Source organism: Schistocerca americana, chromosome X (assembly GCF_021461395.2).
Source record: "Schistocerca americana isolate TAMUIC-IGC-003095 chromosome X, iqSchAmer2.1, whole genome shotgun sequence".
NCBI lineage: Eukaryota > Metazoa > Arthropoda > Insecta > Orthoptera > Acrididae > Schistocerca > Schistocerca americana.
In genome coordinates, this window is record NC_060130.1 from 728619163 (window position 1) to 728643050 (window position 23888).

Here is a 23888-nt window from a genome sequence, read left to right on the forward strand (position 1 = left end):
GGGTCTTCTATTTAAGGGACGCAGACAACTCAATCGTTAAAATTCACAGAACTGTCACGATTAATTTACTCACTTGGACACTCTGTTCTTCTAAAATGTACGTAGTTGATAGATTTTATATTTCTGCATGAACTGTGATGACGACTTGACTCTCTTAAATATCGTTTACTTGAAGCTCGGGGCTAATCACTTCTGGAATTACCAGTGGGGTATGTAGTTAGGACTGTTATTCTGGATTGGTATTAACTTGGTTTTTACTGTACTTTATTTTACGATGGCATTTCAAACTCGATCCTTTTGGCTGACATGTTTCCCACACAGCGGTCACTTCACAGAATAAATACCACGGCAAGGGTCAGCTTCCTTGACGCTATATAGCTCTGTTTATTAGCCACGAGAGTGGCAATACAACATAGCTAGAGACCAATTTGAGACCCCAACGTCTCCTATTTTAGTGGATTAAGTGATGTTTACAAAAACAAAAAAAACTTTTTTCCCATACTGAAAATTCAAATAAGTGACATGAATAGATTTCTGGCCTAGAGTAAAACTAGTAGAATCTGTAAGGCAATATTAGGCTGGTGAGTTTATTTTTATAACTATCTTCTTCGGGTCTGTTGGTTACATTGCAACCATATGGTGGAAGGTGCGGAAGTGTAACATGGGGGCTTACTCCACCACGGCAAAGGCGTGTGGCCTGTGGGGAGGAGGGAGCGCGTCACAAGGCAGTGGGGAGGGGTGGAATCCTAATGTCCGCTTGCTTGGCGGGTAGGGCAAGACTTGCAGTTTGTAAACAAACTGCGTGCATCTATCTTGCCTGGCATTATGAAAACTTACCTTGTCATCTCTCCAGCGGCATGTTAAGAAACGATATAATAGCATTTAGGGAGGGCTCCTTTTACTTTTAAAGTAACATATTTGATGTTTAACTTGAACGTATGTATTCTTGTTAACTGAAGACACTGTCCATCAAGCCTGATATTCGAATTGTTTTTTTTTCCCTTTTTAACGTTGTTATTATGTGTGTCTGAGCTCTTGGCATAAACATACACGTAATGTGGTGTATCCCAAACTGTAATTAGAGGGCGGCGGGTTGTCAATGATCTTGTGCTAATGGCAGTTACAAATACATGCTAATAACATGCTTTTATGGCAAAGCTTTAACAGCTGTTCCTGTTCACCGTTCACTAAACCAACATGTGAAGTGTCATTCCATTTGACATATAAAAGATTAATTGATTCTTACTTTGTGTATTCTACTGACAAGACCAACTTTTCCCCTTAATTCCATTACTAATTAGTGGTTGTGTTTCCATCTCTTTACCGCTACAATGGCGTTACTGGAGACATTGAATGATGCAAGACAAAATGATTACGAAAAACTCCAGTCCCTTCCCATTAACATATGACTCCTAACTTCTATTACAAATGGTTGCCAATACTTATGAATACTTACAAATAACATGCACAACTTAAATGAATACATTGCAATTACTGCAGTTTCCCATCAGTTAATTTTTTTGCTTCACTAAAGACTATTCAAATTAAATACATGGCATGCTGGACCTAGTACCTGGATCGGAATACATAGGGGAGTTTTGACCTTAGAGCATATCAGGGTCACGCAATAGGCGGTTGCACTACTTTCTTTCATGCCCTCTTGGCTGGAGCTACTTGTGTAGCAGGCTCTGCTTCACTGTCAAGTGGAGGTGGCTCAGAACCCTTGTTGTTGTTGTTGTTGTTGTTGTGGTCTTCAGTCCTGAGACTGGTTTGATGCAGCTCTCCATGCTACTCTGTCCTGTGCAAGCTTCTTCATCTCCCAGTACCTACTGCAACCTACATCCTTCTGATTCTGTTTAGTGTATTCATCTCTCGGTCTCCCTCTACAATTTTTACCTTCCACACTGCCCTCCAGTACTAAATTGGTGATCCCTTGATGCCTCAGAACATGTCCTACCAACCGATGCCTTCTTCTAGTCAGGTTGTGCCACAAACTTCTCTTCTCCCCAGTCCTATTCAATACCTCCTCATTAGTTACGTGATCTACCCACCTTATCTTCAGCATTCTTCTGTAGCACCACTTTTCGAAAGCTTCTATTCTCTTCTTGTCCAAACTAGTTATCGTCCATGTTTCACTTCCATACATGGCTACACTCCATACAAATACTTTCAGAAATGACTTCCTGACACTTAAATCTATACTCGATGTTAACAAATTTCTCTTCTTCAGAAACGATTTCCTTGCCATTGCCAGTCTACATTTTATATCCTCTCTACTTCGACCATCATCAGTTATTTTACTCCCTAAATAGCAAAACTCCTTTACAACTTTAAGTGTCTCATTTCCTAATCTAAATCCCTCAGCATCACCCGATTTAATTTGACTACATTCCATTATCCTCTCGTTTTGCTTTTGTTGATGTTCATCTTATATCCTCCTTTCAAGACACAGTCCATTCCGTTCAACTGCTCTTCCAAGTCCTTTGCTGTCTCTGACAGAATTACAATGTCATCGGCGAACCTCAAAGTTTGTACTTCTTCTCCATGAATTTTAATACCTACTCCAAATTTTTCTTTTGTTTCCTTTACTGCTTGCTCAATATTCAGATTGAATAACATCGGGGAGAGGCTACAACCCTGTCTCACTCCTTTCCCAACCACTGCTTCCCTTTCATGCCCCTCGACTCTTATAACTGCCATCTGGTTTCTGTAGAAATTGTAAATAGCCTTTCGCTCCCTGTATTTTATACCTACCACCTTCAGAATTTGAAAGAGAGTATTCCAGTTAGCATTGTCAAAAGGGTGCTGTAGCCACCCCTATTTCATATTAGTGGTCTTGGAGAAGAAACAATTGTCGTTGCAGGTACGTGTGTGGTGAACCTGCAAATGGATGAGAATAGTTACAGTCAGGAGATAGAAGTAGTGAGGCTAAGGAGGTTTGCCTTTTCTTAATCTTTCTTCTAAGATAAGTCGTAAGGTTAGTATTGCCTCACGTGTTCCAACATTTCTACGGAATCCAAACTGATCTTCTCCGAGGTCCGCTTCTACCAGTTTTTCCATTCGTCTGTAAAGAATTCGCGTTAGTATTTTGCAGCTGTGACTTATTAAACTGATAGTTCGGTAATTTTCACATCTGTCAACACCTGCTTTCTTTGGGATTGGAATTATTATATTCTTCTTGAAGTCTGAGGGTATTTCACCTGTCTCATACATCTTGCTCACCAGATGGTAGAGTTCTGTCATGACTGGCTCTCCCAAGGCCATCAGTAGTTCTAATGGAATGTTGTCTACTCCCGGGGCCTTGTTTTGACTCGGGTCTTTCAGTGCTCTGTCAAACTCTTCACGCAGTATCATATCTCCCATTTCATCTTCATCTACATCCTCTTCCATTTCCATAATATTGTGCTCAAGTACATCGCCCTTGTATAAACCCTCTGTATACTCCTTCCACCTTTCTGCCTTCCCTTCTTTGCTTAGAACTGGGTTGCCATCTGAGCTCTTGATATTCATACAAGTGGTTCTCTTCTCTCCAAAGGTCTCTAATTTTCCTGTAGGCAGTATCTATCTTACCCCTAGTGAGACAAGCCTCTACATCCTTACATTTGTCCTCTAGCCATCCCTGCTTAGCCATTTTGCACTTCCTGTTGATCTCATTTTTGAGATGTTTGTATTCCTTTTTGCCTGCTTCATTTACTGCATTTTTATATTTTCTCCTTTCATCAATTAAATTCAATATTTCTTCTGTTACCCAAGGATTTCTATTAGCCCTCGCCTTTTTACCTACTTGATCGTCTGCTGCCTTCACTACTTCATCTCTCAGAGCTACCCATTCTTCTTCTTCTGTATTTCTTTCCCCCATTCCTGTCAATTGTTCCCTTATGCTCTCCCTGAAACTCTCTACAACCTCTGGTTCTTTCAGTTTATCCAGGTCCCATCTCCTTAGATTCCTACCTTTTTGCAGTTTCTTCAGTTTCAATCTGCAGTTCATAACCAATAGATTGTGGTCAGAATCCACATCTGCCCCTGGAAATGTCTTACAATTTAAAACCTGGTTCCTAAATCTCTGTCTTACCATTATATAATCTATCTGATACCTTTTAGTATCTCCAGGATTCTTCCAGGTATACAACCTTCTTTTATGATTCTTGAACCAAGTGTTAGCTATGATTAAGTTAGGCTCTGTGCAAAATTCTACAAGGCGGCTTCCTCTTTCATTTCTTCCCCCCAAACCATATTCACCTACTATGTTTCCTTCTCTCCCTTTTCCTACTGACGAATTCCAGTCACCCATGACTATTAAATTTTCGTCTGCCTTCACTACCTGAATAATTTCTTTTATCTCGTCATACATTTCATCTATTTCTTCATCATCTGCAGAGCTAGTTGGCATATAAATTTGTACTACAGTAGTAGGCATGGGCTTTGTGTCTGTCTTGGCCACAATAATGCGTTCACTATGCTGTTTGTAGTAGCTAACCCGCACTCCTATTTTTTTATTCATTATTAAACCTACTCCTGCATTACCACTATTTGATTTTGTATTTATAACCCTGTAATCACCTGACCAAAAGTTTTGTTCCTCCTGCCACCGAACTTCACTAATTCCCACTATATCTAACTTTAACTTATCCATTTCCCTTTTTAAATTTTCTAACCTACCTGCCCGATTAAGGGATCTGACATTCCACGCTCCGATCCGTAGAACGCCAGTTTTCTTTCTCCTGATAACGACGTCCTCTTGAGTAGTCCCCGCCCGGAGATCCGAATGGGGGACTATTTTACCTCCGGAATATTTTACCCAAGAGGACGCCATCATCATTTAATCATACAGTAAAGCTGCATGTCCTCGGGAAAAATTACGGCTGTAGTTTCCCCTTGCTTTCAGCTGTTCGCAGTACCAGCACAGCAAGGCCGTTTTGGTTAATGTTACAAGGCCAGATCAGTCAATCATCCAGACTGTTGCCCCTGCAACTACTGAAAAGGCTGCTGCTCCTCTTCAGGAACCACATGTTTGTCTGGCCTCTCAACAGATACCCCTCTGTTGTGGTTGCACCTACGGTACGGCCATCTGTATCACTGAGGCACGCAAGCCTCCCCACCAACAGCAAGGTCCATGGTTCATGGGGGGTCAGAACCCTTATGCAACTTTAACCTGTCAAAATGAACGATCACTGTCCATGCTGCTCACTGAATTTCAGCATTTACCGGTGAAGTAAGCTGCATGATGGGTATGGACCTTCATACATAGGAGTAAACTTATTTGTCCTTCCCTTCTTAACTACTGGATTGCCCAACATCACTAAATCTCCTACCTTGTACTCGGGCATTATTGCTCTCTCATTACTCCTTGTTAAGTGACAAACCGCAGCTTTTGCATTGTTTCCTCTTACTTACTTCCAAATAGCTTTAAAACGTCGCACCAAAGCTTTCACGTCCGTGGATATAATACCTGTGAGCAGTTTATCAATTTCAGAAGGTGAATTCATGGGTCAGCCATATGCTGCCTCATCGGGGGAGTATCCAGTGGCCTCATGGACATGGCTATTATATGTTGACGTGATGTATTGGACGTACTTGTCCCAATCAGAATGATTTTTATTGACATAATAAGAAAGCATAAGCGTAACTGTGTGGTGGACTCGCTCTAATTGTCTGTTAGCCTTAGAGTGAAACGGGGTCGTTCTCCACTTTTTGATTTGCAGTAGTCTATAAACTTCTGTAAATAATGCTGAAATAAAGTTCATGCCTTGATCTGTAGGTACAGCTTCAGGACTTCCGTATGGTAACACCAAGTGGGTGACAAATGCTTGAGCTATGGTTTCTGCTGACATGTCCAGTATGGGGACAAGAATTAGGAATCTGGAAAAATGATCTATAATTGACAATATGTATCTGTTATCCTGTGGACTCAAAGGGAAAGGACCGACAATATCTGCTGCTATTAAGACGCAGGAGCAAGTGGCTTCTGGCACTTATTGTAAAGGTACCTACGTTCGAGGTGGCAATGACCTTCTAACACAGGGCAAACAATTTTGTATATACTTTTGCACATCGCACCATCCGCCTTTCCAGAAATAACGGGTGGCTATTTGACAATTGGTGGCACAAAGACCATTATGACATGCTTGCAGGCTATCATGACATTGTGCTATTACCTTAGGACGTAATTCTTTCGGGATTACTACTCGTTTACCCAGTGGGGTTTTTCGATACAAAATTGCGGGCAAAGTTTCATATGTCTGGCATTCAACATCTCTTTGCTGCGCTTCCCTCAACTCTTCAATAGAAATATCATTGGCAATGATTACTCTAACCTTCTGGCTTAACTCATTGGTGTTTTGATGCAACTTGTTTGGCTTATGTTTTACCTCATATTCAAATTCGCTCAGTTTTAAAGCCCAATGAGCTAACCTGCTGCTGGTATCTTTCAAACTTAACATCCACTGTAATGCGACGTGACCCGTGATGACAATAAACTTCCTCCAATACAAATAGCGTTGAAAGTAGGTTACATCAAACATGAGTGCTAAAAGTTCCTTCTCAGTTGTACTGTAATTCAATTCCGCGTTGTTAAGCTGTAAAGATGCATAACCAATTGGTTGTTCCTCTCCATCGATTTCTTGTGACAAAATGACTCCTCCGGCATAATATTAGGCATCTACCGACAGAATAAATGCTTTTTCAAAATCTGGGTAGGCTAGTACAGGGGCTCTAGTCAAAACAAGTTGAATTTGTTGCATCGCTTCATCACATTCCTTGGTCCAGGTGAAACTAACTCCCTTCTTCAATAGTTTAGTTAGGGGCTTAAAAATGGTAGCATAATTGTTCACAAAACATCTATAATAATTTGCAAGGCCTAAGAATGACTGTAATTATTTGGTACTTGTTGGTGTTGGAAGGTCCTTTACTTCTGTGGTCAAATGGGGATCCGGTTCAACATCTTCGTCACTTATTATATGTCCTAAATATTGTACCTGCTGGGCAAAGTTTCTCCTGTTTCACACTCAGGTGGGCTCCTTTCAAACTTTCCAATACATCCCTCAATCTCTCTGCCGGTTCCTTTGTGGTCTTAAAAAAAATGATAATGTTGTCTAAATATACTAAACATGTCGTGGGTTTCAGTCCACGCAACAAGAAGTCTACAAATCTTTGAAAAGTGGTGGATGCATTCCTCACACCAAATGGCATTCTTACAAATTCATATAGTCCCATAGGTACAACGAAACAAGTTTTATGGCAATCCTGAGATGTAACAGGGATCTGATAATATCCAGAGCGCAAATAAAGGGTGGTGAAAAACTTACAGTTGCCTAGTCAGTCCAAGGTTTCATAGATACACGGTAGGGGATATATGTCCGGAGTAGTTACTTGGTTCACAGCCCTCATATCGAAACACAGACAATAGGCTTTCTCACCATTTACTGACTTCTTTGGCACGACGACCACGGGAGACACCCACGAGCTTGAGGAAGGCTGAATAATTTCTGCTGCTAACTGCTGCTGAATCATATTTTCGACTACTGATTGCAAATGGTACGGTAAATGATATGACTTTTGCGCAATTGGCCAAGCTTCACCGGTTGGAATTTCGTGCTGAACCAAATCCGTAGCTGGTAGAAACTGCCTCTCTTCAAACAACCAAGAAAACTCATCGAACACTGGCTGTAACATCTTTTTCTCCTTGATACATAAATGACTTAACTTCTCTGACAACTGATTTCGTAATGGTGATGCTACATAACGCACTTCTCTAACTAGAAATTTCTTTTTCTTCCGTCCCTTCTCGTCTTTAGTTTGTTGAATCTCAACTCATCCTACTTCTTCCAAAATCTCCTGTCCACTAGCGACAGTAGTACCTTTCGATATTATAACATCTTTCACGCAAAATTGTCTATACTCACAGGTATTGCAAAACCTTTGTGTTTTCTTTACAGTCGACAAATACTTCTCTTAACATGAACTTGTTGATGATCTAACACATCATTCTGGGTGAGTGGATCCCCCAGAATGTCTGTCTTCGGCTGCCCCCGCTTCTTGACATCTATCCAAAGAATTTTTACACTTCTGCCTCTTATCCTTACAGGGTCAGTGGTTCTTATCGCCCACATTCGTGGTTTTATGGGAGACTGTGAACGGTGCCTTTCACAGCTTCCTCGAGTCTGATGGGTTGGTGCACTGCTAAAATGATGAATTGCTTCACCTAACTGCACAGTTCGCGTTTGATAATTCACTATCCCCTGATAATGGTGCAGGAAGTCATTCCCTAATATGATGTCAAAATCGCGTTTTCTTAGCCTCACTACTTCTATCTCCTGACTGTAACTATTCTCATCCATTTGCAGGTTCACCACACACGTACCTGCAACGACAATTGTTTCTTCTCCAAGAGCACTAATATGAAATAGGGGTGGCTACAGCACCCTTTGATTATTTTTATCTACAAATAACACACTAACTTGTGCACCAGCATCAATTAGAATCTTAACTAATTTGTTCCTGAATGTGCCACTTACACTAATATGTTCCACCTCTTCACTCTCTCTGGTCCTCACTGGGTGAATTATTCTAGTCGGGGGCGAGTGTGGGTGGCAGAGCCTGCCCCTGCTCGTTTACCTGATTAGACCTTGCATTGCGGCATTGACCGCGCATCCGATAAGAAAATAGCGACTTTGACGGGCAAATGTTATTGAGATGACAGACAGTCTGGCAAATAGTGCAGAGAGATGTGCAACAGCGCATTGCCGTGTGGTTAGGTCTCCCACAACGCTGACAAATTACTTCCCTTGCAAATACTGGTAATGGTTCCGGCAGATGTGGTGTGGCAGCGCAGAAGCGCAATACATCTTTACGTACTATTGCCAAACGAACATCATAAAACAGAGAGGTGGGGGAGGCCACTTTAACTTCTCCACCAATTCGGGGGTCAATACCACGAATAAACACAACAATAGCATGGGCTTCTGCTTTCGAGTGCAAAATCCCATTCTCACTGGCGTTTTTCCCAAGCTTGTAGGTACGGCGAGATATGGCCCATATGCGATCTGCAAAAGCATCAAAATCCTCGTTAGGCTTCTGCCTAAGAGTTGATAACTGATCTCGGTAGTATCTGATACCTCTGGTGTTGGAATAACGCGTAATTAATCCGCGGGCCAAAACTTCAAAATCACGCATATTATGCAATTCCTCCACTGTCCCTATGGACATTCTTGCTTTCCCTGTCAACTTCAATCTGGCTACATTAACCAATAGATCATACGGCCAGGCACAAGTATGACCCACATCACGAATATTCTGTACGAACATAACCACACTTTCATGGGACTTTCCAGAAAGGTGGAAATGAAAGAAGCCGCAGGAAAATTGCTTGCACTTGCCATGTTAGCTGAGGTTGTGGTAGTTGTATTAGTGACAAAATTAGTATTAGCTGTCATGGGTTGTTACGGGTGTGGAGCTAACCATAGGTACAGAAGTTTGCATGCTGACTTCCAGCGTCTGTTTCAAGATGCAGTTTTGCTTGATCACCTCTTGATTTTGTATGAACAATTGGTTCATTCTAGCATCGATAGCCTCTTGTGGGTCTTGTAAGGCAGCTGCCTCTCTGAGAGTATCCTGTTCTGTTGCTCAAGTCCCTGTTGGCATGTTTACAAAATTAGGGGGCTCTAGTGACCATGAAATGAATGTTACAAAAAAAAAGAGGGGCCACAAAATAACCTAGTCCAGCAGTGGATGGCCCGCGATGTTAAGGTTTGAAGTAACGCTGTGACTTGCGATAAAGTTGAGTCGGCGCGATGTGCTGATGCCGGCGACAGCGTGGTGAAGTGGTGGATGGCAGGATCGTCAGCGGCTGTCATAGATGCAGGCTGGCTTCTGCTGGACCCTCAGGTGGCGGTGGATGTGTTGGTGGCCAATGACGGTGGCTCGCCTGGAACTCGGCTGCATGCCCCTCACGCAGCGGCAGATGGCGTGACGACGACTCTCACATCACTGGTTTTCTCTGGCTCAGGTGGCTGCAGCACTGCAGCACACGCCCTGTGTGTGTCTACTGACACAGCCACATCCCGTGCGGTGCAAACATGGCGGCCGGCTGGCGCATTTTATACAAGTGAAATGCTCGGTGCTAAAATCGTAATGAAATGGAAGTGTCCCGCCACAGCTTACCACTCACTGCCAATAGAAAAGTGCTAATGATGTTATGGCATGGGGCTACTGGTAATATACCCTCACCAGAAGAATTTAAATTAGCGACAAAGTTGCTATGGGAACAAATCCCGATTCTGACACCAGTTAGTGCAGAAACGACTCTGTTATGAGCAGCTAAGGAAATGGGCAAATGTGTTGAAAGAAATTGTTGTGACACCTTTGATTGAGATGAGGCCATTTATTGGCAGAGAAACCAACAGATGTGAATTCAAATGGACAGCATGAGTCAGGCCGGGGGAGGCGAGGGTGAGCCAAGACGTGGGTGAAACATAGTTCGCAGCAAACTTAGGCGAAGTTAAAGAAAAGTGGTGGCTGCCATTCAGGCAAGTCTGAATGGCATGGCAGCTACAGAAACAAAGTCCTCGGTGCCACAACACTGGGAAAAGATGATGATGTTCACAGCCACCGAGCGCATGGCAGAGAGTGTGTTTTCGGCCAACGGGCGGCAGGGTACCTCCAGCACAGCCATGCGATTTCCTCCTCCCTGATTGGCCAGGAGCCGAGAAAACAGAGGGGGGGGGGGGCATGGAAAGTTCCAAAGCATGGCCTGGCCAGCTTCGCGTAAGCAGCGTTACCTCATCAGCACACGCGGGAGGAACATGATCAAGATTGCCCACTTCGGTGCTGACTTGCTGCTGCCAGACCATGGGACGAGAAAATTACAGGCAGCTGAAGCTGTCGGCTAATGCTTGACTGTAACAAGAAAATGAAATAAACCTTTTTAAAGAAAATAAAGATAGAATCCCCTACTATATGGCTCAACCTTACACCTTACACAAATTTTATGTGATATGTGGTTGCCTCCTCTTTTAGAGGAGTTTGTTTAGTTATGTATGTAATGTGACTACCACATCCATCATCCAGTTTTTAGTTTCCTTTTTCTGAATCATTGTTTTAAACATTTAATTTTTTACTTGCCTTTTAAAGAAAATGTTTGTATGCAGACTATTAAAAGATTTCAGTTTCTGATGGTTATATGTGGATAAATGTGACTGTGTGGCAGAGAGTGAACTAGATTTTAGAAAATAATATTTAGTCTCTTTGTTGAGTGCCTAAACCACAAGCTCAAAGGCTGTAAAGTTGTCAATAACAGCAGTGAATAACACTTGAACATTGTATAGTATTAAACAGATCAGTACAGTCCTCATTTTGTAATTCCTTGTGGAATCATTCCAAAAAATAAAATATGAGCATCTTCTCTTTCTTAATTTTTAGGCAACAACGAGAAATTAAGGCCTTACAGCTACGCCACATGGCAGAACTAGAGTACTTCAAACGTGTGCGGTGTTCTCGTGTGGATGATTACCCACAAGCAAGAGATCCAATGGTGTTCTATCAGCTACACCCAGGTCAGTAACACAAGGAGTTATAGTGCTTATGTAGCTCAGTATTACTCAAATGACTATTTTGCCTGTTGATCCTGATTGATAATTAAACGAGACTGCATGATCTAAATAAATAGCCACTTCCCCATATGCCATGTGGTCGTCATGTTGGATTTTTCATCATTATCCAGTGTCTAGAACTCGATGTAAAATAGTGTTAAGATAAATAGATTAAAACATAGCTACTTATTTTATTTACTAAATTAAATACTGAAAGCAAGATGAATTAAAGCTCTCCCCATTGAACAGTGTATTAGCATCAGCCCCTAGAACAGCATTTTTCAAGAAGAGGGTAAATTTTACCATAATGGATAAATGAATCCAAAGCAGTCAACCAGCTGCAACAAAAGATGGTATTAATAAACCTTTGACCATGGTTTTGGTGCATGTAAACCTGTCTTCAGATATTCATGTAACCTGGAGACAGTCTAACAGTAATAACGAAGACAGTGTAACAGCAATAACTAAAATGTCATCAGGTTACATGTCCAGTGAAACTCCACTCTCCGACTTTTAAAGGATCTTTACAAAAATGCTGTAAAATGTGGGAAATAACATTTCAAGCAGAGAAAGTTATGTATAGGATCTCCTCTTTCATTTTTGCACTTGATGTATGATATATGTACATAATAGGCATCAAAATAATTGTCAGGGACTTTTTTTTTAAAATAATAAAGGTTATGTGAATTTTCTAATATGTTCAGCCATTGATGTAACTGGACCTTGTAACTGTCAGGGAAGTACAAACATTTGACAATTTTACACATCATAATCAATGTTTTTGGAAGACTTTTGTCATCTGTTATTTAAATAATGAACCACTGCCCCAGTTACATATTTTTTCATGCTTAGCATGAGTTTCAAGAATTTATTCTCATTGTGCAAATATTTACGTATTTTGTATGGTGTATGTGTATATGTTGTTCTCCGTCTCTTGTACTGTAGTCATCATTTTGAGGTTACAAAGTACTGTGTCTCCTCCATTAGGCTGCAAACAACAACAACAGACAAACAAACAAACACTAACACTGTTTGTTAAACATAAAAATAATACTTACATAAATATTTGCACTTGAAAACAAGAATAAATTCTCCAAATGAGTCTTGCAAAACATGAAAAAATACGAATTGTGCTGTTTAAACAAAAAAAAATTCAGCAGTGCAAAGGTGTCAATACATGAAATAGCCTCACATTTGCGTTCGAGTTAATGCAAAGGTTTTGCGATGATGACGATGATCACAAAGATGCACATGTGCAGTAGGGACAGTTTTATGGTACCTTTATTTGAGAAAACTTACTCACAGCCACTATCCCAAGTAGAGCGTGACAGTGGCAGGAGATAAAATCATGAATTGTTCCAACTTTTACAAATGCAGATCTGCTGAGTAGATCACCCTGGTGTCAAGAAACTTAACCACATAAGGTTTGTAAACACTACTTGATGGCAGGTATCATTTTATCTCAGTTACGTCATATTTTTTTCACAAACAGTTTTTCATACAGTGTAAATCGCAGGAAAGTAATAAATATGTTAACGCAAAATTAGTTAAGAATTAACATTGTGAACATAGGAAATTTGATGGGAGCAATGAAAAAAAGCCATAAATGGCAGGAACATAAAACAAGGGCTATAAACTATTTCTCCCGAACCATGGAGCTTGCCGTTGGTGTGGAGGCTTGCATGCCTCAATGATACAGATAGCGTACCGTAGGTGCAACCACAACGGAGGGGTATCTGTTGAGAGGCCAGACAAACGTGTGGTTCCTGAAGAGGGGCAGCAGCCTTTTCAGTAGTTGCAGGGGCAACAGTCTGGATGATTGACTGACTGATCTGGCCTTGTAACACTAACCAAAACGGGCTTGCTGTTGTGGTACTGCGAACGGCTGAAAGCAAGGGGAAACTACAGCCGTCATTTTTCCCGAGGGCATGCAGCTTTACTGTATGATTAAATGATGGGGCGTCCTCTTGGGTAAAATATTCCGGAGGTAAAATAGTCCCCCATTCGGATCTCCGGGCAGGGACTACTCAAGAGGACGTCGTTATCAGGAGAAAGAAAACTGGCATTCTACGGATCGGAGCGTGGAATGTCAGCTCCCTCAATTGGGCAGGTAGGTTAGAAAATTTAAAAAGGGAAATGGATAAGTTAAAGTTAGATATAGTGGGAATTAGTAAAGTTCGGTGGCAGGAGGAACAAGACTTTTGGTCAGGTGAATACAGGGTTATAAATACAAAATCAAATAGAGGTAATGCAGGAGTAGGTTTAATAATGAATAAAAACATAGGAGTGCGGGTAAGCTACTACAAACAGCATAGTGAACGCATTATTGTGGCTAAGATAGACACGAAGCCCACGCCTACTACAGTAGTACAAGTGTGTATGCCAACTAGTTCTGCATATGATGAAGAAATGTGTGAGGAGGTAAAAGAAATTATTCAGGTAGTGAAGGGAGATGAAAATTTAATAGCCACGGGTGACTGGAATTCGACAGTAGGAAAAGGAAGAGAAGGAAACGTAGTAGGCGAATATGGATTGGGGCTAAGAAATGAAAGAGGAAGCCGCCTGGTAGTATTTTGCACAGAGCACAACTTACTCATAGCTAACACTTGGTTCAAGAATCATAAAAGAAGGTTGTATACACGGAAGAAGCCTGGAGATACTAGAAGGTTTCAGATAGATTATATAATGGTAAGACAGAGATTTAGGAACCAGGTTTTAAATTGTAAGACATTTCCAGGGGCAGATGTGGACTCTGACCACAATCTATTGGTTATGAACTGTAGATTAAAACTGAAGAAACTGCAAAAAGGTAGGAATTTACGGAGATGGGACCTGGATAAACTGACTAAACCAGAGGTTTTACAGAGTTTCAGGGAGAGCATAAGGGAACAATTGACAGGAATGGGGGAAAGAAATACAGTAGAAGAAGAATGGGTAGTTTTGACGGATGAAATAGTGAATGCAGCAGAGGATCAAGCAGGTAAAAAGACGAGGGCTAGTAAAAGTCCATGGGTAACAGAAGAGATACTGAATTTAATTGATGAAAGGAGAAAATACAAAAATGCAGTAAATGAAGCAGGCAAGAAGGAATACAAACGTCTCAAAAATGAGGTCGACAGGAAGTGCAAAATGGCTAAGCAGGAATGGCTAGAGGACAAATTTAATGATGTAGAGGCTTCTCTCACTAGGGGTAAGATAGATACTGCCTACAGGAAAATTAGAGACCTTTGGAGAAAAGAAAACCACTTGTATGAATATCAAGAGCTCAGATGGAAACCCAGTTCTCAGCAAAGAAGGGAAAGCAGAAAGGTGGAAGGAGTATATAGAGGGTCTATACAAGGGCAATGTACGTGAGGACAATATTATGGAAGTGGAAGAGGATGTAGATGAAGATGAAATGGGAGATACGATACTGCGTGAAGAGTTTGACAGAGCACTGAAAGACCTAAGTTGAAACAAAGCCCTGGGAGTAGACAACATTCCATTACAACTACTGACGGCCTTGGGAGAGCCAGTCCTGACTAAACTCTACCATCTGGTGAGCAAGATGTATGAGACAGGCGAAATACCCTTAGACTTCAAGAAGAATATAATAATTCCAATCCCAAAGAAAGGTGGTGTTGACAGATGTGAAAATTACCCTACTATCAGTTTAATAAGTCACAGCTGCAAACTACTAACACGAATTCTTTACAGACGAATGGAAAAACTGGTAGAAGCCGAGCTCGGGGAAGATCAGTTTGGATTCCGTAGAAATGTTGGAACACGTGAGGCAATAGTGACCCTACGACTTATCTTAGAAGATAAAGGAAAGGCAAACCTATGTTTCTGGCATTTGTAGACTTAGAGTAGGCTTTTGAAAATGTTGACTGGAATACTCTCCTCCAAATTCTGAAGGTGGCAGGGGTAAAATACAGGGAACGAAAGGCTATTTACAATTTGTACAGAAAGCAGATGGCAGTTACAAGAGTCAAGGGACATGAAAGGGAAGCAATGGTTGGGAAGGGAGTGAGACAGGGTTGTTGCCTCTCCCCAATGTTATTCAATCTGTATATTGAGCAAGCAGTAAAGGAAACAAAAGAAAAATTTGGAGTAGGTATTAAAATCCATGGAGAAGAAATAAAAACTTTAAGGTTCGCCGATGACATTGTAATTCTGTCAGAGACAGCAAAGGACTTGGAAGAGCAGTTGAACGGAATGGACAGTGTCTTGAAAGGCGGGTATAAGATGAACATCAACAAAACCAAAACGAGGATAATGGAATGTAGTCGAATTAAGTGGGGTGATGCTGAGGGAATTAGATTAGGAAATGAAACACTTAAAGTAGTAAAGGAGTTTTGCTACTTGGGGAGCAAAGTAACTGATGATGGTCGAAGTAGAGAGGATATAAAATGTAGACTGGCAACGCCAAGGAAAACGTTTCTGAAGAAGAGAAATTTTTTGACATCGAGTATTGATTTAAGTGTCAGGAAGTCGTTTCTGAAAGTATTTGTATGGAGTGTAGCCATGTATGGAAGTGAAACATGGGCGATAAATAGTTTGGAAAAGAAGAGAATAGAAGCTTTCAAAATGTGGTGCTACAGAAGAATGCTGAAGATTAGATGGGTAGATCACATAACTAATGAGGAGGTATTGAATAGAATTGGGGAGAAGAGGAGTTTGTGGCACAACTTGACTAGAAGAAGTGATCGGTTGGTAGGACATGTTCTGAGGCATCAAGGGATCACCAATTTAGTACTGGAGGGCAGTGTGGAGGGTAAAAATTGTAGAGGGTGACCAAGAGATGAATACCCTAGGCAGATTCAGAAGGATGTATGCTGCAGTAGGTACTGGGAGATGAAGAAGCTTGCACAGGATAGAGTAGCATGGAGAGCTGCATCAAACCAGTCTCGGGACTGAAGACCACAACAACAACAACAACTTTATTTCTGAAGAAGACAGGGTTACATCCACCAAAACCATTGTTAAAGGTTGAATAAAACAATCTTTTGTTGCATCTGGCTGGCTGCTTAAGATTCATTTACTGATCTCTAATTATTACTTAATATGTTGCTACAAAATCTGTAAGAAAGTTCTCTTTGCCAGATTTTTGTAAATCATCTTTCTTTTGACTGGTTTTACTTGCGAAGAAAATACCTTTTGTCCGAAATCAGTGCCAGTATTTTCTAATTTAGACTTCTCACTGCAGATGTTCCCCTTATCACTCTTATTTATTTGTGCAACCATAAGAATTCAGATTCAAAATTTGACAACACATCTGAGACCACACTCAAGAATATTCCCTGTTGCTTTATTTTTCCTTTCATTGTCAAGTTAAATAATCCAGACTCTCTTATTGGAAAGGCTTTTATTTCACTTTCAAATGCTGCTGGAAAACATTCTTAGGTTCAGATACTTCATCCGTAGTTAAAGGTTAGTGATAGACAAAGGTTACTTTTTTGTTTAAAAACTTCAGTATACCTTGATCTGCATTCTTTTTTATCATTACTCTTACTCACTCCACACCTTTTACTTCCTAGAAAACATCAAGATGAAAGGGAGACTGATATAAACATGGTGTGAAATGTCCTATAGAAGTGTTTGGTGGTGGTGGTGGTGGTGGTGGTGGTGGTGGTGGAGTGCATAAAATGGCGTTGGTATTGAATCTAAAATGCCCTGAATTCCTGAGTATGTATTAGTTGGAATCGGGTGCTTTATAAAGTCTGGCCCAGAATACCAGACTCGTGGAGGTGTCTTAAGTGCTTTCGTTTCTGTCATGTATAAGACACACAGAGCGTAAAAGTTGTGTTAAAAATGCTCATATACAGACACAACATGTTTTTCTTACCAATCCTATCTTCACTGTTCTGGCAACTTCACTGCCTTGCGTTCTGATTGTAATGTGTGTACTTTGGAGAAATGGTTTCATGGAATGAAAATTACTTTGTGTGTACTGTACAACAAAGTAAAAAAATCACAATAGCTGCAAATTTTCTGTATCATGTGTGAGGACACTTCTGTAGCTTGGTAGGTCAGTAAATACCCATACATTTAGCACTGGCACCTACACTCTACTTCAAAAAAGTACACCAGTTGTTAAACTTATGAACGCCACTAAACGTAATGTGTGTTCTAGAAAATATATTATCCAGCATACAAACAGTAACAAGAAGCTATGGCTAAAAGAGTGTGGTATTTACCACCCATTTCACCTAAAGGCAAAAAATTGATTTAGAAACCTCAAATACAATGGAGCAGGTTTATAACCATTAGAGTTGACAACACCAATCATGTCCGATTTGGATGACGATGATGATGATGATGATGATGCTGATGCTGATGCTCCTGGATATATGTTCTGGTGGATACACCGAGTGATTATTATAAACATTTAAAAACTCCTGAAACGATGTAGATGATGCTGAGACAAGTAATTTAATGTAAGACACATGAGGCCGCGAATGTCAGGAAATACCCCAGAGGTGGACAACAGTTGTTGAACATGTGACATCACCAGATGATGTCCTTTGCCACATGTGCATTGCAGTGCAGTGCAGTGCAGTGGTTGGACTTGTTGATCCTACCCTCTGGTAAGGAGCAGTAGACTGATGACCTCAGATGTTAAGTCCTATAGTGCTCAGAGCCATTTGAACCATTAAGGAGCAGTGCTGCAAATTGCTCCTCTAGGCTACAAATATTTTTTTAATACACCTTTTCTATATGCGACCTGTTGTAAATGTAGAAGTTAAAAAGCTATTGTCCTCGCTGTAACAAAGCAGAAGCTGTTCTTATTTTGTGTTTCTGTCCTTTTCTTCCTTCTGGTTTTGTTTATGTACTTCATTTAGTAAAGAAAACGTAGATTATTTTCTGGTTGTGATGAAATTTAAAAGCTTATACTCATTTACTGGTGAAGCAATACGCCAGGTTTTTGTTGTACTATACTTTGGTATAAACCGTTGGTAACAGTGAGATTGGTAAATAAAGTATTAAATCTTTGCGCTGTTTAAACACACAATTTTCTAACACAATGGGGAAAAAAACTGCTTGCACGTAGGTGCAGAGCCGCACCAATGTGTGTGTCAGGGTGTTGATAACCTCAGTGTTGAGCACCCATAAGCCCCAACACACACACACACACACACACCATCATGAATACTTGGCTATGGTTGGGATGATCATGTGTGACAGACCAATAGGCTAAACTCCTGCACTTGTGACAAGGTGTGTCATCTGGTGACATCACATGATGTTCAACATCTGCCATTTCACATCATTTGCAGCCCTGTGTGTCTTATATTAAATTACTTTTCCCAGCATCATCTGCATCGGTTCGGGGTTTTTAAAATCTAATAAGAATCATCCTGTATGTATTTTAATGGGCTTAGTAGCAACTCCTGTTTCCTCAACAAATATGGAAAGATAAAGAGAATATACAAATGCATAGTTTCTCTGTGAAATATACTGATAAAATTTTCTCAAGTTTCCAGTAGTGTCAAGTGGTTTAAACCAATTGACATTGCTGGAAGCCTGAGAGAATTTTATCGCTAGAGAGGGAAGATCTGCATTAAAATGGCTCTCGTGGTGCGCCGGGACCTGACCAGGAGTAAGAATCAAATGAAGAAACTGAAAATCCTGGCACAGTGCATGCAAGTTTCTTGCAGCTACTGTAACAGCAAATTGGAGCACTGTCTATCTGACATTTCTACTACAGTCCACCCCCAGTCTCTGTTGTTAGCATGTGATAGCTATTTATAGTCAAAACCTAACTCTCCCTGATGTAAACTCACCATACAGTATCAGATTCACAAGTCCACACAATAGTAACCATCCCTAATTATATCACACAAAAATGAATAGGTGTGCACAAAAACAGCAAGCTATAATTATATGAGTTGATTGAAATAAAAAAAATAATTTGTGTAACATATTTGTTGAAACAATAGTAGATTCAGTAAAACAAAAACTTGCAGATTTGACATTTTGAATAAGCCCAAACAACCTGCTTGATAATTTTATGATCAAAAGTCGATAATTCGGCCTGTATGAGAATTTTGAACTTGGTAGGTGGAAATTTCTTCAAATATTCACCATTGTCACACGTTCTTGAAATATTACATAATTCATTCTTAATGATCTGTCCAACAAAGAACATAAATAAGTACAGTTTGATTCAACAATCTGGATATGTCGTGGGAATTCATGAGCTGGGCATTAAACATATCCTCAGTGCGTACACGAAGCTTAGGCACAGGAAAATTATAGGATCATCTGTTGCAGATATTGTTGTGCACATTAGATTCAGGATGATAAATGCATTTTCACATTCCAGTTCAAGTAAACTCTTAAGAAAAACAGCAGTAGCAAAAAAAACAGTAATTCTTGGAAAATCACCAACTAGCAGTTATCCTAAAATAATTTCTCAAATGTAGGAAATTGAAAGTTTCTCATTTATTCTGGAATCAAAATTAAACTTTATTGAATAGTTAGTATTCTCCTCAAAAGCAACTTAAATCGTCAAAATACTTGCATTGATTGCTGTTTCCAGCACTTAATCTGAACCAGTCACTATTGTACTCATCCTTCAGTTTCAATTAGTTGCTTCACAGTTCCTCTCCAAAGTATGTGGTTCATCAGCAATAAACCATCAGGAAAAGTGTCACTGCAGTTGGATCTCCTGCTGTATTCATTTTTCTTAATAACTGCTTTTTTACTCAGGCTAATACAAATGTTCTAAGTCAGACATGCACCAAATACTCCAGCCTTTCTTTATCTAATATCAATTCCTCATCATTATCCAGCTGTTGGGGTAAACTAAAAAGAAATTTCGGATGAAAGCAGCCAAGTTTGAGACTGTGAGTAAACTTGCCTCATATTTGGTGCCTGAAGGGTGGATTGCATCACTCTTTCACTAAACTTTGCTATATTTGTTTGTATCCAGATGATTCATCAGAGGCAGTTTGCTTTAAAAAATCAGTGAAAGAAAGATAATCCAAATTGAATCAAATGTTTTTTATTCAGTGAACAAGAGCAATTAATTACTGGTGTCCATTCCAAAATCACAAGCATGGGGGAGAACTACACCACAAATTCCCATATTCAAATCAGCATGCAATAAAGTTTAATAGGATACAAACTGAATCTCTATTCTCATTTCACATAAGTGCATAAATACAAAGCCTGAATGCATTCTAGTTGACAAGTCCTGCAACCACATAGCCAGATGGAATAAGAGTTCAAATTGCAAACTATCAAAAATATTAAAAGTCTGAATCATTGTAAAGGGTACGAATGTTAGACTAAGTCTTCACAGATATGCTTTCATAATACTTGTTGATCGCTATATATGTTTTTAGTGTCTTGAGTAATTGATTTCATGTTGATTAAAATGGCTTTCTAACCAAAACTATATATGTAGTGCAAATCTGAGTTGTGATGTCTAGCAACCTCAGCTATCACAGTCTGCTACCATTATTTGTTTGGATGTAGTTCAGAGCTGTGTGCCTTTGCATACACCAGTCCTTTAACTAATTTTGAATAATTGCAGCAATCACAAAACTTAGTCCAGTTTCCACAATTTTGGTCCTGCAGGTGAATACAAAGGTGCAATGAATTTGTCTTGTCTTGTTGACACAGAGTTTGATGTAGGCTACTTAATTTTAATGTTGGTTGTGGAGAACATGTAGATCAATTTTACAGTCGATGTCTTGTCTCCTGTATCCCACTCCACTGTTAAGGGCTGGACTTCCGTAGCCACATATGAATTTGCCTGTGGGAGTTCGCAACCTCTTACAGAGCCACTCCTGTTCCTTTTATGTGGCAACAAATGTGCACCACTTTCAGCTTGCTACCTGGCGATTAACATGGCTCACTGTGTGCTCTTCTGTCAGCCAGCAATTTGTACAGTGCCAAATGGGTGTAATCTCACCAGGCCCTGGCATCACATCGGCACTTAACTGGTAATTGTCACGTTAAGTAGCATCAGCACACTCAACATTGAAATTCAACATGTTATATCAGGTCACTGTCAGAAAAGTATATACATCGTGGCAAAATGAAGCAGTCTGACTTTTAAAGGAACAAACAAATAAGTACCCAATTCCTTAACTAAACGCGTAATCAACCATAACTAAATAGCACAACAGTTAGCACATTGGAATGCTTACAAGCCCTGAATTCAACATTGAGATTGTGGAGACGCTCTTCGCATTTCTCCTTTTACTCTCACCTATTAAACAATTAAAAATAAGAGTTTATGTATGTTTATTAGTTAAACCTTAAAAGAGCTTACTCAATCGAAAATTAAGGATTGTTCAGCATGTACATTTTGCACTTGTACTCGCTCACAATTCACTGTTTGTCATCATCTCAGCAACAACTGCTGACATCCATCTTAGAATTCCTTTAACACAAGCCCTTGTCTCTCTGCATTACCAGTTTGCACAGTTTTTCACCAAATTTGTGCTTCTCTCCAGCCATTCCTCAAGGTGGATTGTCACGATCTGTTAAAATACCATCATACCATGATTCCCTATTACCTTTGTGCAATCCATCCTCAAAATTCCGGTGGTGACATCTTCCAAAGTGCAAATCTATAACAATATGCAAATGTAAATTTGTAGACAAGTGAAGTAAACCTTGGGGCTATTGATTTGAAAAAATTATCGTAGCATCTTTTCCTTTTAAGTGTTAGATTATGTTGCCAAAGGAAATTTAAACTAATCTACCTCATGTACTTCAATCTATATCAGACAGAATTTTTGAACCTTTTTGAGCGCACAGAATCATTGATGTCACAGCAATACTGTAGGCACAAATTGAGATGACAGTTTGCATCCCACAACAGCTTACTATTTAATTAGTCTAGATACAGGTGCTAATTAACTGCAGTTCTACAGAAATTAAACAAATAAATAACACTGGCTGTATTGTAACCCACACAGAACAAATAATTAATCCAACTCGTCAACTTCTACATGATAATATATCCTCAAAAGTAATTCTCCAACACCAAAATGACATAGTGAAAAAAAAAAAAAAAAAAAAAAAATAGAAATACAGCACGCTGCTTGACACAAACATGTCACCCAGCTGACCCCCTGTTACACAAGACAATTCCTCTCCTCTCATTTCAACGCACATGTGTCAAATCTACGTGCTGTTACATATATTACATAAACAAATAATACAACCTAGCAATCACAGTGAAATAAAACCACACACGATTAAATAAATATAAATATCTGGAAGAAAACCGTACACTTAAAAGGAAGTCACGCTTGATCAAGGTCCGCGTCACTTTCCATTTTTAACCAGACATAACGTCTGAGACAGGAAAGAGAATAATAATAATAATAATAATAATAATAATAATAATAATAATAATGGAACAAAATAATGTGCAATCAGAAGAAGAAGAAAATACAGTAATGGACTCAAACATCCCAGAGCAAACAAACAAAGAACAACACGCATCAATTAAACAATCAGAGGAAAACGAAATCTTAAGACATCCACCAGAACAAGCACAAATAGAACTTGAAGTAACACAAATACAGACATTAGACCATTCTTGCATAGACGGCCAAATAACCCACAAGTCAAAACAACAATAAAAACTATCAACACAATCATACACAACAATATAAGTGAAAACACAACTATGAAAGAGTTACAACTACTGGTTTGTATAGGAGCACTCACTACACTAAATATACACACTAGGCAGAGATCAGAACCAACCAACACACAGAAGAAACCCACAAAACCAGCATGGCAACACAGGCTACAGATCAGAATAGAAAAACTGAGAAAAGACTTCGGACAGCTAATACAATTTATAGGAAATGAAATGTTAGAAAAAAAACGAAAAAGGTTAGGTAAAATCTCACAACAAGAAGCGATAGAGCAATTAGATGAAGAGAAGCAGAAATTATAAGCATTGGCCAAACGACTTAGAAGATACAAAAAAAAGTGAAAATAGAAAGAAACAAAACCAAACATTCAACACAAACCAAAAGAAATTTTACCAGACAGTAGATAACACACACATTAAAATAGACAATCCACCAAACATAACAGACATGGAACACTTCTTGAGCAACATATGGTCAAACCCGGTACAACATAACAGGCATGCATGGTGGATACAAGCAGAAACAGATACATACAAGATGATACCACAAATGCCTGAAGTGATAATTTTGCAACATGAAGTCACCCAAGCAATTAATTCTACTCACAATTGGAAAGCCCCTGGAAAAGATAAAATAGCAAATTTCTGGCTAAAGTAGTTCACCTCAACACATTCACATCTAACTAAATTAT

The 23888-nt window shown here is 39.7% G+C and overlaps 1 protein-coding gene across 2 annotated transcripts in view; it reads left to right on the forward strand.

Annotated features, from left to right (window-relative positions):
• The window catches only part of LOC124556848, a 332788-nt gene that overhangs the window by 288618 nt on the left and 20282 nt on the right, over window positions 1-23888 (forward strand). For both annotated transcript variants that reach the window (XM_047130867.1, XM_047130868.1), the window contains one exon: window positions 11416-11549. In XM_047130867.1, the coding sequence (XP_046986823.1) occupies window positions 11416-11549 (134 nt within the window). The remainder of the gene's footprint in view (window positions 1-11415; window positions 11550-23888) is intronic.